The sequence below is a fragment of the Macaca mulatta genome, chromosome 4 (assembly GCF_049350105.2).
Source record: "Macaca mulatta isolate MMU2019108-1 chromosome 4, T2T-MMU8v2.0, whole genome shotgun sequence".
NCBI lineage: Eukaryota > Metazoa > Chordata > Mammalia > Primates > Cercopithecidae > Macaca > Macaca mulatta.
Window position 1 is genome coordinate 110495945 of NC_133409.1, and position 22668 is coordinate 110518612.

At 38.5% G+C, this 22668-nt stretch overlaps 1 protein-coding gene and 1 long non-coding RNA gene across 2 annotated transcripts; both read left to right on the forward strand.

Moving 5' to 3' along the window:
• The first annotated feature begins 1775 nt into the window (after positions 1-1775).
• On the forward strand, positions 1776-2265 carry LOC144340328 (uncharacterized). The gene is made up of 2 exons (XR_013416316.1): positions 1776-1914; positions 2220-2265. It is a non-coding gene; the product is annotated as an uncharacterized LOC144340328 (long non-coding RNA).
• Positions 2266-2422: 157 nt separating this feature from the next.
• Positions 2423-8063, forward strand: COX7A2 (cytochrome c oxidase subunit 7A2). Its single transcript, XM_015136790.3, has 4 exons — positions 2423-2498; positions 4929-5018; positions 5804-5888; positions 7866-8063. The coding sequence occupies exons 1-4, from the start codon at positions 2481-2483 to the stop codon at positions 7922-7924; spliced, it is 252 nt and encodes an 83-aa protein (XP_014992276.2). The 5' UTR covers positions 2423-2480; the 3' UTR covers positions 7925-8063.
• Positions 8064-22668: the final 14605 nt, after the last annotated feature.

The following is a 22668-nucleotide window of genomic DNA, read 5'->3' on the forward strand; positions in this document are numbered from 1 at the left end:
AGAGTCATATGATCCCACTTAAGTTCTTAAAAGAATCATTGCTGTGTGGAAGATAGTGGAAGAGTGGAAACAGGGAAACCCGTTAAAAAGGCTTTTGACATAATCTGAACAAGAGATGATGATGGCTTGGCCAGTAGTAGCAGTAGTGTTGGAGATAATGAGAAGTGGTTCAATTCAGATTATATTTTGAAGGTGCAGCCAATGGAAATTTTAAATAAATTGATTTATAGAGTATGACAGAAAACAAAGTTTAAGGCTTGAAGTAAGGAAAATTGCAGAGGACAAAGTTTGGGAATAAGGAGTGGAAAGTAGAATTCAGTTTTGTTTGTAAGTTTGAGATGCACGTTAGCCATCTAGGTGGAGATGTCTTAAGTTAATGGGAGAGGCCAAACAGGAGATAGGTGAGTTGTCAGCACATGAATAGTTTTTCTTTCCTAAAAAAATTCTTTTTCTTCATACAATCTACAGGAAGTGGGAGTAGTAGTTCAATGTTAGATGAAATCACAAAAGGGATGAATGTAGAAAAAAGGTGAGAAACTGAAATTTTAGAGGTTAAGAGGACAAGGATCCAGGAAGAAACTAAAAGGAGTAGCCTCTAAAACAGGAGAACCGCTGAAGGAGTACTATGGAAGCTACTTTACGACCATGCTTCAAACTATCATATTCTTTCTTACATGTATGCTTTACCTCCAAATTAAAAAGTGAAAGTATATGGTGAGGGACGGATTAGCTATGTTAAATGCTGCTAATAGATGGAGAAGGTGAAAATTGAGTCTCACAATGTATTTAGCAACCTGGAAGCTATTGGTGATTCTAAACAAAAGCAGTAAAAGCCTGCCCAAAATGGGACCAAAAAAAGCTTAGGAGGAGGAGGAGAGACAAGTGTAAAGAAGTTTATAGGATGGTAATGGAAATCAAAGGAGTTTTTTTGTTTTTAATTTGGGAACGTGTTAATAGATGGAATGATCCAGTAAAGGGGGAAATTGTACTGAATAACATGAATATATAAGAATCTGTGTCTAGCATCTATTTAATGTGAATTCATGGCTTTTTGGACAGAGTCATAAGCTTCTTAGATCTGTCACCCAATGTAATTAATTCATGTGTTGGTTAGTGAATACTCCCTTTAAGCAGTGCTTGCGGATTGGTAAGAAATCCACATAATCTCTGCGCTTGAGAAATTTACAATCTAGAGTTGGCTAACTGGAGAAAACATAAGAGAGTACATACAACTAACAAATTAAGGTTATGGACAATGTACTTAAACCCCCACGCCCTAGCTATTGGCATGTGGTAATTTTGTCCAGAGTTTTGGTTACATGCATAATCCAGAGGGTTGTAGAAAATCAGGTCCTTTCAGTCGCAATCTAAGAAGACATGAATTGGGGTGTTTATAAGCCTTGGTGAGGAAGAGAATTTTAACTGGGACTGGTAACTTGGTGGGCCCACTGACATACAGTAGATTGTGAAGAAGAAAACCCCAAGGATTACAAGAAATAGTTTTAATATTACTAATTTTTATCATTTGCTGAGCCTATGGGTTTCTTATTTGAAATGGCAATCAAATAATTTGTAAGAGTTTGTAGAAAGGTGGAAAGATTATTGTAATACAGGGCAGATATTTGCGTTTGTACACACTTGAGGGTAAGCACAAGAAATAAACACAATGGGGATTACTTAAGCGAAATGGATGACACCGACAGCCTTTCTGTACAACAAATAATTGCTGTGCTTAACTCCAGTAATGAATGTAGTGCCCTGCTGGATCTGGGACAGCAAGACTTTTGAGTCCAGATGCGCCATCTCATTTCTTGTCCCCCAACGTTTCCTCAGAAGCAAGCGAGCGAGCCGCTTCCACAATATGGGGACACTGTGGAAGAGCTTCTTGCTTAGGGAGTTCTGCAGCAGTCGAAGGTACAAGAAGATAAAAATTGTTACCTTGACATAGCTCTTACAGCATATTCTCAACACAAGGAACAGTAATGTCCCGCAGCAATTCCTTCGGTGGAAAAAACTAATCCCTGTTTTGTATTTTATGAGGCCTCACAGCTGTATTTCGGCCAACCCAGTCTTTGTTCACTTTCTAGCGGCTTAAAGGTTGCCCAGTTTTACGCCTTCTCGCTCAAAACAGACACTAGCTTTCTTTGATAGCCTGGTCCCACACTGACTTCATCTAAGCTTACTACATTCATCTCACAAATCGTTTGTCTTTTCCCCAGCCTTAGCTCCAGCTACCAGCCGAAAACGTCAGGAACGAGCTCACCAGACTGAGACGGCGAGCCAGCTAGAGCGGATAGGGCCGTACTGCCGCTCTAGTTTTTCTTTTGCTCTCTATGATTAGGAGCGCAGGCCTCTCTTCGGCCCCGCAAGGTTTTCGTTCCTGAATGCTTACGCAAGTCTCGGAGGTAGTTCCGGTTCCGGCGTGGCCATTTTCGTTGCTGGTGTTAAGTTGCGGCGGTTGCTGGTCAGTAACAGCCAAGATGCTGCGGAATCTGCTGGTGAGGAGCTTCTCGTCTTGCATTCATGATAGGGGCGAGGGAGTGGAGAGGAGGCTGAGGCACCATGACAGAAAACCCTCACCTGGGAGGGGTGCAGAAGGCGGCTAATGAAGTCACCTTGATTTATGTCCTTTTCCCCTGACCTTACTTTTCCTTCCGTCTATTCCTCTCGCCCCAGGCCGTTGCTGGGTAGATGTAAGGAGTGTAGAGGCTGGGGAAGTGACCAGAGACTTGTGGGTTAGACCCGTCTTGGGTTCTTAGGCACCACCCCTAACCCTGTCGGTCATTGATGAGGTTAGTAGCTCGGATCTGAGTAAAACCAAGGACCAGGTGGGGAATGTCTGACACCCGGAAGCATCAAGCAGAAAGGTGTTCTTCTGGTAATGAAAGGCTTTAAGTTTCAATGGTTTTGAGCTTTGCGAGCTTTCTGAGAAGGCAGTTTAAAAACCAAGCCATTCATTTTGGGTGGAACTTTAGGAATAGTCATGGCTGAAGTGCAGCGTTACTTCCGTCAGGCTATTGTGCATTGTCCTTCACCCCTCCACCGACTTTGAGCATATGAAATATTTCCCCAAATTTTGAAAAAGAAAAGAAAAAAATGCGACAATGATTATTTTATCTTTTAAATTATTTAATGAAGTTTTGCTTCATTAAAATCCTCAATGTAATTTATTTTAAAAAATCGAGAGCACATTTGTTTCATTATTTAATTCAACTGGATATTTAATGCAAGTCTCTTTAAAAGATGTATACGCTATTTAAAATTTTTTAGGAAAAATGTAATGGGAGAAGCATTTTAATTGAGAAGGAATCATGCCAGTCTATTTGCTGTCAAGTAATAGGTTTTTTTTTTGTTTTTTTTTTTTTTGTTTTGTTTTGTTTTTTTTGTTTTTTGAGACATACTCTTATTGCCCAGGCTGGAGTGCGGTGGCACGATCTCGGATCTCCCAGGTTCGAGCGATTCTCCTGCCTCAGCCTCCCAACTAGCTGGGATTACAGGCGCTCGCCACCAAGCCCGACTAATTTTTGTATTATTAATAGAGACGGGGTTTCACCATGTTGGCCAGGCTGGTCTCGAATCCTTGACCTCAAGTGATCCGCTCACCTCAGCCTCCCAAAGCGCTGGGATTACAGGCATGAGCCACCGCGCCCGGCCCTTTTTTTTTTTTTTTTTTTTTTGAGCGGAGTTCGTTCTTGTGGCCCAGGCTGGAGTGCAGTGGCGTAGTTTGGGCTCACTGCAACTTGCGCCTCCCGTGTTCAAGCCATTCTCCTGCCTCAGCCTCCTTAGTAGCTAGAATTACAGACGCACACCACCACGCCCAGCTCATTTTTGTATTTTTAGTAGAGATGAGGTTTCACCATGTTGGCCAGCCGAGTCTCAAACTCCTTACCTCAGGTGATCCACCCACCTCGGACTCCCAAAGTGCTGGGATTACAGGCGTGAGCCACCGCGCCTGGCCAAGTAACAGATTTTTTCTTTTCTTTTCTTTTTTTTTTTAAGATGGAGTTTCACTCCTTTTGCCCAGGCTATAGTGCAATGGGGCGATTTTGGCTCACCGCAACCTCTGCCTCCCGGGTTCAAGCGATTCTCCTGCCTCAGCCTCCCGAGTAGCTGGGATTACAGGCATTTGCCACCGTGCCCGGCTAATTTTGTGTTTTTGGTAGAGACAGGGTTTCTCCATGTTGGTCAGGCTGCTCTTGGACTCTCAGGTGATCCGCCCGCCTAGTAATAGATTTTTTTTTTTGTTTTTTGAAACGGAGTTTCAGTCTTGTTGCCCAAGCTGGAGTGCAATGGCCTGATATCGGCTCACCGCCGCAACCTCTGCCTCCCAGGTTCAAGCGAGTCTCCTGCCTCAGCCTCCCAAGTACCTGGGATTACAGGCATGTGCCACCACGCCCCACTAATTTTGTATTTTTAGTAGAGACAGGGTTTCTAATGTTGATCAGGCTGGTCTTGAACTCCTGATCTCAGGTGATCCGCCCGTCCCGGCCTCCCAAAGTGCTGAGATTACAGGCGTGAGCCACCACGCCCAGCAGATTTTTGATAATATGGTAGTATATTATGAAAATATTTGAGCTTAGTGTATTTTGGTTAAGCACTATTTTTGTAATATGTGTATGTCAATATGTTTGCATCAAGGATTATAAAATGTTACTGGTTCTGTTCAGGTAAAGATCATGATTTTATATTTTGGTTAGAATCTGTATGAATTGCTTCTTGAGTATGTTGTTGGGAGACTGCAGAATGTAATTCGAAGGCCAGAGGATGGATGACAAATTGAAAAGCCTGGATGCTCTTCCATGACTTTGCTACTGACAAATCAGATATGCTTCAAGTCTCAATTTACCTTTTTTATAATATGAAGGACTGAAAATGGTTTTGAAGGTTTCTTTAGGCTCTAAGTCTGTTTAATAATATTTTCATTTTAGGCTCTCCGTCAGATTGGACAGAGAACCATAAGCACTACTTCCCGCAGACATTTACAAAATAAAGTTCCAGAGAAACAAAAACTGTTCCAGGTACTGAAGTATTTTATAGGAGATTGTTACTTGTAATAATTAGATTACCAAAAGGTAGAGTTAGGATAAACAAGTATGTATATAAATTAGATCATATGACAATATAAACATTACAAAATAAGTCAAGAACATGTGTCATACTGCTAATAGTGGTTGTCTCTTGGGGAAAGACCTGGTGGAGCAGAGCAATTTACCTCTATAAGTAGTTTGATTATGAGTGATTTTTGTTTTATTATGGTTTCTAGCTTTTCCCAAATAAAACTTCAAGTGATTAAAAATAGTTGTATCATATATACATACAAATAAATACTTTACTGGACAGATGTACTAAATAGCTACTTTATGCTGGATTAGATGCTAGGGATATAATTTAGGGTTATAAACCAAAATCCCTTCCCCACTTTTTAGGGAAAAAAGGTTCCTATGACTAAATCTAATGTGTGGCAATTATTGATTCTTTTATATTTCAGTTATATTAAAGTTGTTGAGATCAGTGTGTATGTTTTATAGCTTTAATGTTTATGTATTCTTTGGAAAGACCATCATTAATGGATCTTAAATTAACAGTAAAAGAAAAATGCTGACTTTTAGGAGTTCTTATTTTAAAAGTAGTAGGAGTAGCGACAGAATAAAGAAAATTGTAGGTCTTTTAAATTTTAATACTTAAATACTTTAATTATAGGGATTTAAGGAGCTACATCATTTTATATACCTGTTCTTTTGAAACTTAGTTGGAAATGAGTGAGGCATCTATTATTGTCTTTTTTTTTCTTTTTTTAATCTAGGAGGATGATGGAATTCCACTGTATCTAAAGGGTGGGATAGCTGATGTCCTCCTGTATAGAGCCACCATGGTTCTTGGAGTTGGTGGTAAGGCCTTTGGAATGTTTGAAGGTTTATAGAAAAGTAATAGTAATGATAACTGATAACTTTTGCTTTTGCTATGCCAGTATTTTAATGCAGGCAGTCTGTGTCCAGAATTTGATATCTTATTATGTCTCATAATGATTCAAGAGGATGACTGATACATACTGTATAAGAGCATTTTGATGTTTTTTTTTTGAAACGGAGTTTTGCTCTTGTTACCCAGGCTGGATTGCAATGGTGTGATCTCAGCTCACTGTGACCTCTGCTTCCCAGGTTCAAGCGATTCTCCTGCCTCAGCCTCCCGAGTAGCTGGGATTACAGGCATGTGCCACCCCGCCTGGCTAATTTTGTAGTTTTAGTAGAGATGAAGTTTTTCCATGTTGGTCAGGTTGGTCTGGAACTCCCGACCTCAGGTGATCTGCCCGCTATGGCCTCCCAAAGTGCTGGGATTACAGGCATGAGCCACTGTACCTGGCCTTAATAAAAAAATAACACCAATAAGATTTGATGATTATTTTGTGATAGAGTTGGCTTTCTGAGTACCATTGATGGTAGTGAAGGCTATAGTTCAGTCAAAAGCATCCATTATATCCCACCTCTTATAGCAAGGGCTTTAAAACATTTTGACTGTGATGCAAAATAAAAGCGCACTTTACATCTAAACTCTGTACAGACATATTTATGACAAACAAAATTTGTATGGAACAATACTTTTACTGGAAGGTAAAGAGAAGGGAATCTATATTTGAGTGATTATTTTGTGCCCATCATATTCATAGGAATGCCACATACTTGGATTTCTGTAAATCTTGCATGAAGTCTATAATATGTCTTCATTTTAAAGATGAGTAAACTATGTTAATTACCTGTTTGGGAAACTCTGCTCTCACATCACAACAATCAACATGGAAGACCTCTGTTGCCAAATGTGTGGGGGTTTTTCCCTACACACCATGTAATGGACACCAGCTAGGTGTCCTCCAATTCAGTTTCCACACTCTCTACTGGGAGATAGCATCAGATTCCACAGGTTGATGGCAGAAGACTGTCTCCTCCTTCCCATCAGTTACAAGTTTGGGTCTCTGGAACTTCTGACTGACAGGCTTTAAGTTGGGGTTCCCACAATCTCCTCACTAGGGGAACACATTTACCAGTTTATTATAAAAGGTATTATAGGCCGGGTGTAGTGGCTCACGCCTGTAATCCCAGCACTTTGGGAGGCTGAGGCTGGCAGATCACGTGAGGTCAGGAGTTCAAGACTAGCCAGGCCCACATGGTGAAGCCCTGTCTCTACTAAAAACACAAAAATGAGCCGGGTGTGGTGGCACACACTTGTAATTCCAGCTACTCGTGAAGCTGAGGCAGGAAGATTGCTTTAACTGGTAGGCGGAGGTTGCAGTGAGCTGAGATTGTGCCACTGTACTCCAGCCTGGGCAACAGAGGGAGACTCTGTCTCAAAAAAAAAAAAAAAAGTCCTAAATTCCTTTTGGCCAATGTGACCATTTCTTAGACATTCTGGTAAATAGTTTTTAAAATGAAATTCCAGTTATCAGCTATTTTTTACATTACATTTGATTACTTTAAAATTATATCACTCTTCCTTTTTTACATTCACTTTCGGGAAGACTTGCATATTTTGAAGTCATTTTTTTCTTTGGCATTTGAATCATCCTTAATCATCCTTAGCATTTCTCAGGCAATCTTGGGTTAATATGGAAATAACATTTGTATATGTTCTTATTTTTAAAAATTTTTGTATTTTATGTTGACAAATATATTATTGTGCCATACTTTGTTAAAACTACATTAAATATATTTTACATATATTTATTTAAAATTTTGCCAACACCTATCAAAATACTTTTTTGTGTTCTAATTAAGGTAGTCTTAATGCAAACTTACAACTTTTAAACTGGAATATTAAATTTATACACTTAGATCTCAGAATTTCGGGTTAGGTTCTTTTTTTTTTATTTTTAGGAACAGCATATGCCTTGTATCAGCTGGCTGTGGCTGCATTTCCCAAGAAGCAGGAGTGACTTCGATCATCCCAGCAATCACTTGGTTCAGTTTCATTCCGCTCTCTATGGACCAGTAATCTGATAACCGAGCTCTTCTCTGGGGATCAATATTTATTGACTTGTAGTAACTGCCGCCAATAAAGCAGTCTTTACCATGCTTTGTCTGATTTTATCACTTTTATGCCAATAATTTCAACTTTTGGTCAGCCTTGTAAATCTTAGGTAAGGATCAAAGAAATGATTCTTCTGCCACAAAACTTGTATAAAGCAACATTATTGTGATATTATTTTAGTGAAATTTTACTTTTAACAGCTCAAAATTAGAGTCTCAATTTCTGTCTCAACTTGACATTTGAATGCATATTGTTTTTTCCCCCTACCCACTCCAGTATATCTTGGAATATGCTAGAACCTGGGGGTAGTGGAAGCAGGTTATCTTTGGCTCCTGGGGTCTACATTTCTTTCTTTCTTTTTTTTTTTTCTCTCAGCTATGTGAGAGTATGCTTAAATACTGGATATATCCCACAGCTTAGAATTAGGGTTTAGTAGAATGACTTTGTAAAATATTTCAGTATTTGTTTTCTTCTACACTCAGAGTGGGTTCAGGTAGGTTTCTGTCATCAGGAACCAACCAAAGCAGGATAGTTACTGGGCTCCCCAGCTATCATACCATCTAATGGACCCACAACTCTTATTTACCCTAAACAGTAGTTAGGTGCTTAATAAATGGTAGCCATTATTGGCTTCTCATAATAGGAATGGTTCAAAAAGGTCTACTTCGAGAACACAAAATGCAAATAGATACAGAGAGTGTAAGAATCATAAAAAGAATTACAATGCTGCTCTAGGCAGTTTGCTTCAGGGTTTGCAGAACCCTTCCTGCTTTGAGAGAACTATGCATGAAGTTGGAAATTTCATAGACTTCAAGTTTGGGACTCCCCTTTCCTGGATTCTGGTGTGCATCCATGTGGAGAGTTGCATCTTGTGAACCACTTCAGGACTTTCCTTCTATATATATGGAGATTGGTGGCTCACGCCTGTAATCCCAGAACTTTGGGAGGCCGAGGCGGGTGGATCACGAGGTCAGGAGATCGAGACCATCCTGGCTAACACGGTGAAACCCCGTCTCTACTAAAAATTAGCCGGGCGCAGTGGCGGGCACCTGTAGTCCCAGCTACTTAGGAGGCTGAGGCAGGAGAATGGCGTGAACCAGGGAGGCGGAGCTTGCAGTGAGCCAGATTGCGCCCCTGCACTCCAACCTGGGTGATACACCGAGACCGCGTTTCAAAAAAAAAAAGAAAGATACAGAGTGCCTACTGTGTACTACCGTTTACGGTTTTAGGTGCCTAGGAATCATTGGTGAACAAAGGCAGATTCCTCCTCTCATGGAGTCTATGTTGTAGAAAGGGGTGTTAGGAAAGACAGTTTAAAAATAAATTGCACTGTTGGTTAAAAGATAAGTTCTATGGAAAAAGACCAAAGGGGAGAACTGACATGGGTGTGGATGGTTGGTTACAGTATTAAAGTTAGGGTAGTCTTCAACAGGAAGGTCAGATTATTTTGAGACATCCGAAAGTGAACTGGTCAGAAACAGTCATCCCGCTGTGTTAGAAATTGGTTCTGGGACCTCCCACGGATATGAAAATTTGTGAATGCCCAAGCCTTTTATATAAAATGGTGTAGTGTTCGCATATAACCTATGCACATCCTCCCGTATACTTTAAATATCCTAGGTTTGTTATAATACCTGATGCAGGATAAATGCTATGTAAATATACTGTATTGTTTTGGGGATAAGGACCAATAAGAAAGTCTGTATGTGTTCAATACAGATTCAGCCATTTATTTTTTGCCAAATATTTTCAAGCTGTTGGTTGAATCCACAGATGCGGAACCCATGGATATGGTGGGCCAACTGTATATGGGCAAAAGGCACTCTAGGAAAAGGAAACAGCTTAGAGCAAATGTCCTAAGGTGCCTGGCATGTTCAAAGAACAGAAAGGCAAGAGTAGATACCACTCGGTGGGTGAGGGAGAGGAAGTTAGTAGGGTGTAGGCCACATCAAGTAGGGTCTTGTAGGTTATTTTAAGGACTTTGGCTTTTGAGTGACATGGAGAGCCCTCATAGGATTTCTCAATGAAGAGTAGACTTACATGTTTTAAAGGGGACTAGCCTGGTTGTTGTGATAAAATAGACCATAGGGGGCAGTAGTAGAAACAGGCAGATCCTTTAAGATGCTTACTGCAGCAACTTAGATGAGAGGTGATGAAGGCTAAGAGCAGCTGTTAGCCATGAAAATGATGGAAAGTGTTCAAATTATGAGCAGAGGAGGATCTTTATCATCCACTTAAACCTTACCTTTCCTCATCCATCCATCTCACAATTTCTTATTGAGTATGAGAGTCTACTTTGTATAAAGCACTGTTGTAGGCTCAGAGAATACAGTTGTGAAATAGATGAGCAAGCTCCTTCATGGGGCTTACATTCTAGTCGCTGGAGATAGAAAACAAATAATTCATAAGCCTGATACTGTCCTATAGTGGGAACTGCAGATCAACAGAGTAGTCTATTGGGAGGAATAGTGCAGTGGAAGCTAGAAAAGTGCTGAGTAAAGTTACATTTGAACTGAGACCAGAAGAAAAGAAGGAGCCAGCTAACAGTGAGAAGAAAAGCATTCCAAGGAATGGGAAGAGGAAATTGCTTTGCAGGGACGAATTGCAGAAAGAGGACAAGTGTTGTGGAGCATAGGGAGCTGGAGAAAGCAGCAGTTGTTCTCTCTTCCACAGTGACTAACACAACAAATGGTCATGCCACTACGCACAGGGTCTAGATAGATTTGTTTTCTGGTTTCATAATATGCAACACGATCTCATAACCATAATATTGATTTAACAAGAATCCCAAATATAAATTAATGTAGACAATCTATCTCAGGCAGTTATCGTTACTATTATTAGTAAGAACTAGAAGCTGAGAACATACAGAGATCAAATACACAATTACATTTGAACTAGAACTCAAACCTAGATATGTCTTATTCTGAAGTCTGTTGTTTATCTGTTATGTACCATGTTACTTCCTAAATGCAGAAAAAAAGAAAAAAAAATACTTAGGATCATTTTACTTGTTGCTTTCCCCACAAACTTTATTCCTTTTGAATATTGTTGTATTCGTGGTTATGTTTGATGAATTAGCATCATAAGAATTGGCAATTTTTAAATTTTGCTCTTCTCTCAGACTCCTGTGAGTCTGGCTTTGTATCTACTCCAGTTGCCTATTTCTATTGAAATTATAGTTTTACAGCTGCTATTTACTATCTGAAAAAAAACAAAAAACAAACCCCACCAGCTTCTACAAGTCAAGGATATATTGAAAGACTCATCTTATTAATGAGGAAAACCAATAAAAACCCAAGACATTTTCTACATTTTTATCTCAGTATAATATACTGGAGGGAAAAAAGGATTAAATGTTCACAATTACATTGCTTGGAAACTATAAAACTGCCTACTGAAATGGTAATTGTAAGCCAGGCACGGTGGCACGTGCCTGTAATCCCAGCTACTTGGCAGCTGAGAAGGGAGAATGGCTTGAGCCCAATAGTTGGAATCCAGCCTGGGCAACATAATGAGACTCTCTCTCTCAAAAAAAGAAAGAAACGGTAATTTTAAGGCATACCTGAAGTCAGTTAAAGGAAGGGAAATTCATAACATTAGATATTGCAGACTTAGTGCCAGAATATATGCATGTATGTATGTATGTAAATTTGGATTTGAGTGTTGATTTCTAATTATCAATCTTCCATTAGTATAATGTAAGATGGGCTATTTCTTGAATTCTGAAATTATGCCAGATCTTTATTGAGCTCTTGGAGGAGGCCATCATCTTCCCTCTGGGAGCTGCTAAAAATATTCTCTAGCATTATTCTGGTGGCTAAAAGCTGGTATCCTTGTTTGGCCTTGTTTTTTCTCTTTCTAGTCCATTTTACCCCAGTGAATGCACTTAACTAGAACAGCCTATGACCATTAACATTTGGATGCTCTCCCTACAGTGCTTTTTCCTAAACTAGTACCTGCTCTGGGAAATCAGTATGCAGTGAACCATCTTGACTGTTTTGGTCACAAAGACATATCTTTACAATTGATCATTTCCCCATCTTAATTCTATCCTAATGATCATTAAAATGATTTAAAAAGTTTTCTTTCCACTTTAGTTGGACCGTACAACAAAGGAACTGACCAGGAAGTTCCAGTCAAGGATGTGGAGCCTGGAGTCTCTTTTTTGTTCACCTCTGTCCATATTTATCAAAAAAAGTCTGGACGAAAAGCAACAGACAGAATCCCTTTACAGAATTGAAAGACAAAAGCAAACAAAACAAAACAAAAAGATGCATTTCTCAAGAAGTAATTTCAAACATGAGTTTATTTCTCAAGACTTGAAAGAGTCCCTATGTTCATTTTCCAAAGCTGTAGCAGCCTAACTTAAATCATAAAGTTTTGATAATTGGTTTCCAAACCAAGCCTTTTAGTTGGTAGAATTTTTTTTTTAGATGATTATAAAGTAGGATGAGAAAAAGAAGTGGAGTTATATAGAACACTTAATAAAGAACACCATGCATATATTATTATTTAAAAAACTTTCTGCTTATAAAACTCATTCATACATACAGTAGATACAAAAGAAAGAAGAATACTTCTGATAGTGTTCAGCTCTTTGTCCTGTATATAAACAACTGGAGCACAGGAGTGTTTTTAGGACTCTCTCCATCTCTTGTCGTGGCTCATCCTTTGAAATTCCCTTGTTGAGCATGGCAGAAATGTATCCTCTGATGACATGCTTCCCTGCTTAACCACCTATATTAGATGGTTTGGGCTGCTATAACAGTATACCACAGACCAGATGGTGCTAACAGTAGAAATTTAGTTTCTCACAGTTCTAGACCGTTAGGAGTCCCAGATCAAGGTGCCGGCTCATTTGGTTCCTAGTGAGGGTTCTCTTTCTGGCTTGCAGACAGGGCGACCTTCTCACATGGCCTTTCCTTGTGACGTGTGGAGAGTGAACAAGCTGTGGGGTATCTTCCTCTCTTTGTAAGGACACCAATACTATCATGCTTATGACCTCATTTAACATTTATTACCTCCCTATACGTGCTATCTCCAAATATGGTCGCATTGGGAGTTAGGGATTCAACATGTGAATTTTAGTGGGACACACCTGACAGAAAATAAGGGCTGTTTTTTATTCCAAGTTCAAAAATTTCAAGGAAGGGCTCTGACTGTCTGGGATCTACCAAATGAAGGGTAACATTGTTGGTGGTTTGTTTAGGGCTCACTTCTTGCCAATTGGTGGCTTTTATTTAAGGAGCTAATGCTCTGAAGATTTTCTTACAGATTAAACCTCTTTTTATTTTTATTTATTTTTAATTTTCTTGAGACAGAGTCTTGTTCTGTCTCAAGAACAAGAGCCTCCCAAGTAGCTGAGATTACAGGCACATGCCACCACACCTGGCTAATTTTTGTATTTTTAGTAGAGATGGGGGTTTCACCATGTTGGCCAGTCTGGTCTCGAACTCCTGACCTCAGGCAATCCACCCTCCTCGGCCTCCCAAAGTGCTGAAATTATAGGCATGAGCCATCGTGCCCAGCCCATTTCTTGATTTTTTGCTGGGGCACTATTGGGGGTAGGAGAAAATATGATTATAGAAATTCAGAAGATTTAGGCAGTAATATATAAGATGGACCAGAGTGGAGATAAAATGGATAATGAGGAGGCTATTACAATAAACGAAGCAAGATTTCAGACTATTGAGCAAAGTGAGTTGTCAGCTTGGATGAAAGTAAGGGTGGCAGGATGTGCTAGTAAGGATGTTAAAGGTAACCTAATGTCTTATAAGTTATGTTTTGTGTGAGACACAGAATAACTGCCACAAAGAAAGCAAAATGAATAGAAAGTTAATAGGAAAATGGGTTAATTTGTAAAGAGGATAGGCTACATTATTCTTAGATTTCTGCCTTCTATAACCAGAGGAAAACAGGAAAGAAGATAGTGGAGATGATCTAGGGATTGCAGTTATAATTTACAGTTGCAGCATTTTCCTTACAAAGGAACACAACCTCCAAGACACTTGAAGGTAAGAACATGGGAATGGTAGAACTGAAAAGGCACTGTTCAGGAGACATGAGGCAGTTAATTCTGTGTGATGCTGAAGCCACCGGGCTTGGGAGTCAGCCGAGGTTACATCTACACTAGTTCCCAAATAACCATTATTCTGAGCCTCCACCTGTCCATTCAGGAACATTGCTACTCTTTAAAGTTAATTTTTTTTTGAGTCATTGACACATCACATGCCCAGGAACATGATTTTCCATATCCCTGCCCACCTCTTCTTGTCCACTCCAGGAGAAAAAGTCAACCCATCCAGGTGCTCCTCTGCCCAAAGCTCTGTCTTCACATGCTTCCAAAGCTACCCATCCTTGGGTCCTGGGCCAGAGCTGGTTTGTATGGAGAAATGTGTAGTTTTCCTTCATGTATTCAGTCAACAAATATTGAAGAGTCTACTCTGAACCTGGCAAGGTTCTAGGCCCTGGAATACACACCCATGAACTAGACAGAAAATGTCCCTGCTCTTCGGGAGTTACATACTGAGCCATGCTTCCTCAGCGAGGCCCTGAAGCAGCAATTCTGGAGGCCACAGTACAGCCAGTTCTCCCTGTCTGCAGGTTCAGCATCCACGGATTCAAACAATCCCTGTTTTAAAATGCAGTATTTGAGGAATGAAGAACCCGAGGATATGACGCCTGCTTTTCGTAGCCGTGGGTTCCACAGGGCCAACTACAGGACTTGAGCATCTGCAGATTTTGGTGTCCCTGAGGGTCCTGGAACCAGTCCTCTGCAGATACTGAAAGACAGCTGTATTGCAAAGTTTCCGGCAAAGATGACTGTTTCAGCTTTGGGCTTTTATTAGCACCTCTCTAATAAAACTCGCATGTGCCACAGAAAGAAGAAAGCATTTTTAGGCACATAATGCCTCAACACATACTTAGAGAACAATCCACATTTTTCTTTGGTTAGTCGAACAAAAGTATTCAAAGATATGCCTGTCGCATTGACAAACTTTCACGGGATTCTAGAGCCTCAGCTTTTGCCTGGGAACAGGGAAACTGGCTTTTTCATGAAAGTAACGGAAGGTCTATTTTTTCTTTTGATATCTTGTTTTTCAGGGATTACTGCTTTTTTTCCAGTGCATCTTATGATAAAGGCTGGGCCCTGTAACATGATACTTTTATGGTAGGACAATTTTCTGACTGAGGACAAGAGTTCTCTCTAAGAGAAACAAGGGTTCCATTTGAAATGGCTCAACTCAAAACTAATGTTCACAAATCAGTTCAGATTTGATAGTGATTTGTTGATGGAGTCAAATTTCCCGCTCCACTTTCTCTTACCGGCTGAGGAGTTGGGCTGTATTGTAAAGGAGCCATGGCGCCACTAGGGGGAAGTATTGGATAGGGAGGAAAAGAAAACTTAACATTCCTTCTGTTACCGTGGAATTACAGAGTATTTCAGTAAATCTAAATTTAAAATATCAAGATCTTGCCAGTCAGAAGTCATTTGCTTCTCTGAACTCCGATAACACTGCTTACACATACAAGTAATAGTAAGCATGCTTTGCGTTCATTATTTCTCCCATTCAATTTTAAGTTCCTTGAAGTATAAGGGCTGTCTTATAATTCCTTAGTCTGCTACATAATATCTGTTGAAGACATGAATATTTTATGAGAATCCTCTGAATACATACTGAGTTCTTAATGTTTGGAAATACTTTTATAATAATGCAATTTTTGAATATTTTTAAATTGACAAGTAAACACTGCGTCTATTTATGGTGTACAACATGATGTTTTATTATGTAACTCCCACAAGGTGTATATATATAAATAAAAATAAATATAAATAAATATGTCTATTTATATTTATCTATACCTTGTGGTGTATAAATATAAAGAAATATATATTTTATTTATATATAAATAAATATATAAATATATTTATATAGAAATTTAAATTCATATATAATATAAATATTTATATATAAATTTAAATTTAAGTATAATATATAAATATTTATATTATATATAAATATGTATAAACTTATCTATAAATAAAATATATATTTTTATTATAAATATAAAATATAGATATAAAATTTATATATAAATAAAATATATAAATAAAAATACATATTTATATATTTTTATATAAAATAATATATAAATATACATTTATATACCACAAGGTATATATAAATATAAATATATTTATTTATTTGTATTTGTATACCACAAGGTATATATAAATATAAATATATAAATTTATTTATTTATATATATTTATATACCACAAGGTATATATAAATATGTATTATATATCTTTACACACACACACACACACACACACACCCCCCTTGTGGAAGGGCTAAATAAAACTACGTAACATGTGTTGCCTCATATACTTATTTTTCAACTAGTCCTAAGTGAGAACACTTAAAATCTGCTCTCTTAGTAGTTTTCAAGTATACAATATATTATTATTAACTATAGTTACTATGATGTACAATAGATATCTTGAACTTATTGCTGTCTAATTGAAATTTTGTGTCCTTTGACCAACATTGACCTGCTCTCTTAAACCCTAGCTTTTGTTAACCACCATTTTACTCTTTTTCCTATGAGTTTGACTTTTTAACACTCCACATAAAAGTGAGATCAAGTGGTATTTTTCTTTCTGTGCCTGTCTTATTTCACTTAATATAATGTCCTCCAGGTTCACCCATGTTGTCGCAAATGACAGAATTTCCTTCTTTTTCCTTCTTTTCAAAGGCTGATTAGTATTCCATTACATGTACATGCCACATTTTCTTTGTCCATTCATCTGTTGATGGACACTTAGGTTGATTCCATATCTTGGCAATTGTGAATAATGCTACAATGCACATGTAGATATCTCTTTGGCTGATTGACTTTGTTTCCTCTGGATATATACCTAATAGTGGGATTGCTGGATCCTACAGTAGTTCTATTTTTAATTTTTTGAGGAAGCTTCCTGTTGATTTCCATAATGGCTGTACTAATTTATATTCCCATCAATAACATGTGGGGGTTTTCTTTTTCTCCATATTCTCATCTACAGTAGTTATTTTTCATCTTTTTTATAATAGTCTCTCTAGCAGGTATGAGATGATATCTCACTGTGGTCTTAATTTGCATTTCCCTAATGATTAGTGATCTGAACTTTTTGTTTTTGTTTTTGAGACAGGCTCTCACTCTGTTGCCAAGGCTGAAGTGCAGTGGCATGATCTTGGTTCACTGCAACTTCTGCCTCCTGGACTCAAGCCATCCTTCCATCTTGGCCTCCCTAGTAACTGGGAATATAGGCACATGCCACCATGTCTGGCTAATTTTTGTATGTTTTGTAGAGATGGGATTTCACCATGTTGTCCAGGCTGGTCTTGTACTCTTGGGCTCAAGTGATCCATCTGCTTCGGCCTCTCAAAATGCTGGGATTATAGGTGTGAGCCACTGCACCCAGCCAAGTCTTCTTTTGAGAAATGTTTATTCAGGTCCTTTGCCCATTTTATTTTTTGAGTGTTACATAACTATTAGAAAGTTTGACAAGTTAATCAGATAAACAAATTGATAGCATTCATGGCACGTAAACAAAACATACACATTATTTTCAAATACCAGAGAAAAGTATTTAGAAGGACAACTTTTAGGCTGAAAATAGAAATCCAACAGGTCACATTTTAAAAACACTGTGAAATGATCATAGAAATATCAATAAAAGTGAAATCAACAAGTAATATTTTGCCACATATAAATTTTATTTAAGATCAATATAAATATTGGATGAATTAACAAGTTCAAACTAAGAATATTGTACAAAATCAAGGAAGTATTTAAGGAGAATTCTTGTGACTGGAATCAAAGGACTTGAATTCATCTAACTACTTCTACCAATGCTAGTAAGTTTAAGATGTTACAGAAAAACATAAATTATGGCCTTTTCCACTGCTATTCACCAAAGTGGAAGTTAATATTTCAGAGATGTGTTCAAAATGTAAAAATGCTTTCCCTTATTAATAGAATGATTACATTCTGAAAACAATTGTACCATATATTATATTGGAGGAGGTGGTGGTGTCTGAAATTAAGAAAAAATTCTGGGATTTGCTGTTGTAGGATAGAAATTATCTAAGTGAAATATTTCACTAATGTGTCATTGGCCCATTTTAAAATTGTGTTATTTTTCTTTAATTGAGTTGTTTGAATTCCTTATTATATTTTGGATATTAACTTGTCAGATGTATGGCTTGCAAATATATTCTCCCATAACATGGGTTGTCTCTTCACTCTATTGATTGTTTCCCTTTCTGGGCAGATGCTTCTTAGTTTGATGTAATCCCATTTGTCTAGTTTTGTTTTTATTGCCTGTGCTTTTGGGGTCATATTCAAAAAATCTTTACCCAGACCAATTATCATGGGACCCCTTATGCTTTCTTCTAGTAGTTACATAGTTTCAGGTCTTAATGTGTAAGTTTTTGATACATTTTGAGTTGATTTTCATATGTGGTATGAGATGAAGGTTTAATTTTATTCTTGTGCAGATGGATAAACAGTTGTCCTTTCCACAGTATGTGTTTGTGGCATCTTTGTTGAAGATCAACTGATTGTAAATGCATGGATTTATGTCTGGGCTCTCTATTCTGTTCTGTTGATCTATGTGACTGTTTCTATGCTAGCACCATGCTGTTTTGATTACATTAGCTTTGTAGTAGATTTTAAAATCAGGTAGTGTTGATGCCTCCAGCTTGGTTCTTTTTGCTCAAGATTGCTTTGGCTGTTGGCGATCTTTTGTGGTTCTATATGAATTTTAGGATTATTTTTTCTATCTCTGCGGAAAATGTCATTGGAATTCTGATAGGGATTACATTGAATGTATAGATTGCTTTAGTTAGTATAAACATGTTTACAATACTAATTCTTCTAATCCATGAGCATGAGCTGTCTTTCCCATTTCCTTGTGTCTTCTTTAATTTCTTTCATCAATGTTTTATAGTCTTCAGTGTACAGATCTTTCACCTCCTTGGTTTAATTTATTCTGAATTATTTTATTACTATTATTTTTAGCTATTCTAACTGGGTTTGTTTTACTGATTTCTTTTTTGCACAGTTCATTGTGAGTGTACAGAAATGCGATTCATTTTTGTATATTGATTTAGTTGCCTGCAACTTTCCTGAATTAGTTTATTACTTCTAATAGTCTTTTTTCATGAAATCTTTAGGGTTTTCTAAGTATAAGATCATGTATGGCTGGGCATGGTGGCTCACGCCTGTAATCCCAGCACTTTGGGAAGCTGAGGTGGGTGAATTACCTGAGGTCAGGAGTTCCAGACCAGCCTGGCCAACATGGTGAAACCCCTTCTCTACTAAAAATACAAAAGTTAGCCGGGCGTGGTGGCAGGTGCCTATAATCCCAGCTGCTGAGGCATGAGAATCGCTTGAACCCAGGGGGTGCAGGTTGCAGTGAGCCAAGATCGTGCCAATTTAGCCTAGGCGAAAGAGTGAAACTCCATCTCAAAAAAAAGAAAAAAAAGATCATGTAACCAGTACTATGTTGAATAAAAGTGGTGAGAGTTGGTATCCTTGTCTTGTTCCTGATCTTTTAAAAAACGATTTCAACTTTTCACCATTAAGTATGTTAGCTATGCAGTTTCCAAAACAAATATTTGTAACATCAAGATTAAAAATAGAAATCCTAAAGCTAGTAAGACAGACTTACAAAGTTTAGAGGAAAAAATCTAAACTTAGTCGCAGAATTAGACAGAAACTCAATGTTGTGATGACAAAATGCAGAATAAGTATAGATTTTACTTATATTTTGTAGCTAGTAAGTATAACTTCTCAGGTCTATTGTATTGAAACAAGGTAGCTGTAAATTTTATGCTTTGCATTCTCAAAAGTACAACTTCCTGTTTCTCTCAACATTCCTGCTTAAAACAAAACAAACCAAATGAACAAACAAAATAATGTTAACAGAACTTAAGGCTGAATCAAAGATACTCAGGATTTGAATGATTTGTTTACACATAGTGTATTATATGTCTTTGATTAAACTACATTGAAGTCCTTTTCTTTCTTTCTTCTGATATGTGTACAATATGTTTCCTTTTCTTTCTAAATGGTTAAGCCATCCCTACGAATTTTTCTTTAATTTTTCTCTGTGAAATTGTCTTGAGGAATACTCATATCTCCGGGCTCTCAGTCCAATCTTTCATTCAATAAAAAAATCAGTGTGCTTAACTGATACTAAGCAGAGAAATATTCAAGAATAAATGAGATAAGATTGCAGATGCTCACTGTGTTTTGTTTGCTGTTTTTTGTCTTTTGTTTTGTTTTGAGATAGGTTCTCGCTCTGTTACTCACGTTGGAGTGTAGTGGTGCAATCACGGCTCACGGTAGCCCCGACCTCCCAGGCTCAAGCATTCCTCCCACTTCAGCCTCCTAAGTAGCTGGAACTACTGTTTATATTTAATTAGTATTTATATTTAAGTAATTTTTAAATTTATTTTATGTAGAGATGAGGTATTTCTTTTTTTTTCTTCTTCTTTTTTTTTTTTTTTGAGATAGAGTCTCACACTGTCGCCTGCTGCAACCTCTGCCTCCTGGTTCAAGCAATTCTCCTTGCCTCAATCTCCCAAGTAGCTAGGGTTACAGGCACCTGCCACGACGCCCAGCTAATTTTTTTTTTTTTTTTTTTTTTTGTATTTTTAGTAGAGACGGGACTTCACTATGTTGGCCAGGCTGGGCTCAAACTCTTGACCTCGTGATCTGCCTGCCTCGGCCTCCCAAAGTGCTGGGATTATAGGTGTGAGCCACTGTGCCCAGCTGAGATGAGGTCTTTCTATGTTGCCCAAGCTGGTCATTGTTTTTACTAGGTAGACAAAGCAGTATAAAACCAGTCCTTCACCTTCAGAGGGGCAGGAGCATAGGTGGGCTCAGAATGGCCTGCCAAGGAAAAAAATTCCTCCTGCACTGGCCCTCCTGCTTTTTGCTTTTCTTCCCATGTCCTTTCAAGGGATGGACAAACCTATGGCCAGATAGTCTTGGGCCTTATTGGTGTAGGACAACCTTCGACATTGCTATTTGGATATTTTTGTGCTTTACTTCTCCTTTAGAGACCAAAAAGTATGAGAAAATAAGGCCTATAACTTTACTAGTTGGAAACACTGGTTTTGAAAGTCTTTGTCTTAGTAGCATTGATTTTGGCTTTATTGAAATAACTAAGGATGAACTAGACGTTCTGGTCTGTTTTCACAAAGACCATGATCTCTGCCTGCAAAACAGTCCATCGCTGGAGATCTGTGAAGTGAATGTGAAAATAATCCACAGGGAGAATGCTGAGAGATGAGGGACTGGAAGTCCAGGTGGCCATAGAAAGTAGGTTCAGTGGAGTCACAGGTGCATTAAGAGGTGGTTCAGCTAAATAGTTAACAGTGGGGGCAATCTCTAAGGAGTATGTAGTGGTATTAAAATGTCAACTAATTCTTTGAAACTTCTCTTATCAAGAGGTGGAGTTGATGTTCCCTTCTCTTGAACCTGGGTGGTTTTGTAGCTGTCATGATGAATAAATGTAGCAAAAGTGATGCTGTGTGACTTCCACGGCTAGGTTAGAGAAGGGGAGGCAGCTTCTGACAGTTTTTCATGGGACACCTGTTAAGGGAGCTTCAGTCAACATGTGAAAAGTCCACCTGCCCTGAAGTCAGCATGTGGAAAGACCTCCTAGACAGAAAGAGACAAGTTCAAGGAGCCCTAGCTGTTCTAGCCTGCAGCTATTGGGCTCTTTCCAGCCTGGGTGAGGTGCCAGGCATGTGAGTGAAGAAGCCTTCAAGATGATCCCAGCCCCAGCCACTGCCTGACTGCAACTGCGTAGAGACCCCATGTGAGAACTGCCTAGCAGAGTCCATTCAGCCAAGATCAATGAGAGAGAGAAATGATTAACTGCTTTAAGCTATGTTTGGGACTGACTTTTTATGGAGCAACAGATTACTGGAACAAGGCATGAAAACACTGCATAATACACTGGAAGCATGATGCTGATAATCTGAGGTTCTCTCATGAAAGTTCTGGTGAAATGTAAATTGAGTGCATTCCAGCGGAAGTGGATGGTGCCCTTGTGAGGAAATTAGTTAAAAAGCACTTCTCTACAGCATGTGTTGATCTTGTCTATGTGCGTGAAAAGCAACGGAATAAATTTCATTTCTCTTGACCAGAAGTGGCCTAGGAGAGAACCGGGCTATGAAATGTAAGGGGCGGTCTTTGGGAAGTTTTCCTCCTTGATATTAAAAACAAAACAAAACAAAAGATTTGAGAGGATAAAAAAGGCTTCCTTTCCAGTCTCTGGGTGCACTTGTGTGAGAAGGGGACGCCTGACATCCACCTTTTAACCAGAAGGTGACAGAAACCAATGCCTGACATGACAGAGGGGAGAAATGAGAAACCACTGGATCCATCTTCATTGTCCTTCAGAATTAACCAGTTTGGATCTGCTGCCACTGGGCTTGTTGTTATCTAATAAACGTCCTTATTGTTTAAATCCCTGTTAGGAAAATCTCCTATTATTTGTAGTCCAAAATGCAGCGGATACACTCGATATAATGCTGTTTCTACGGAACGAGTGATTTTTAAAATTTAATTTTCTTAATT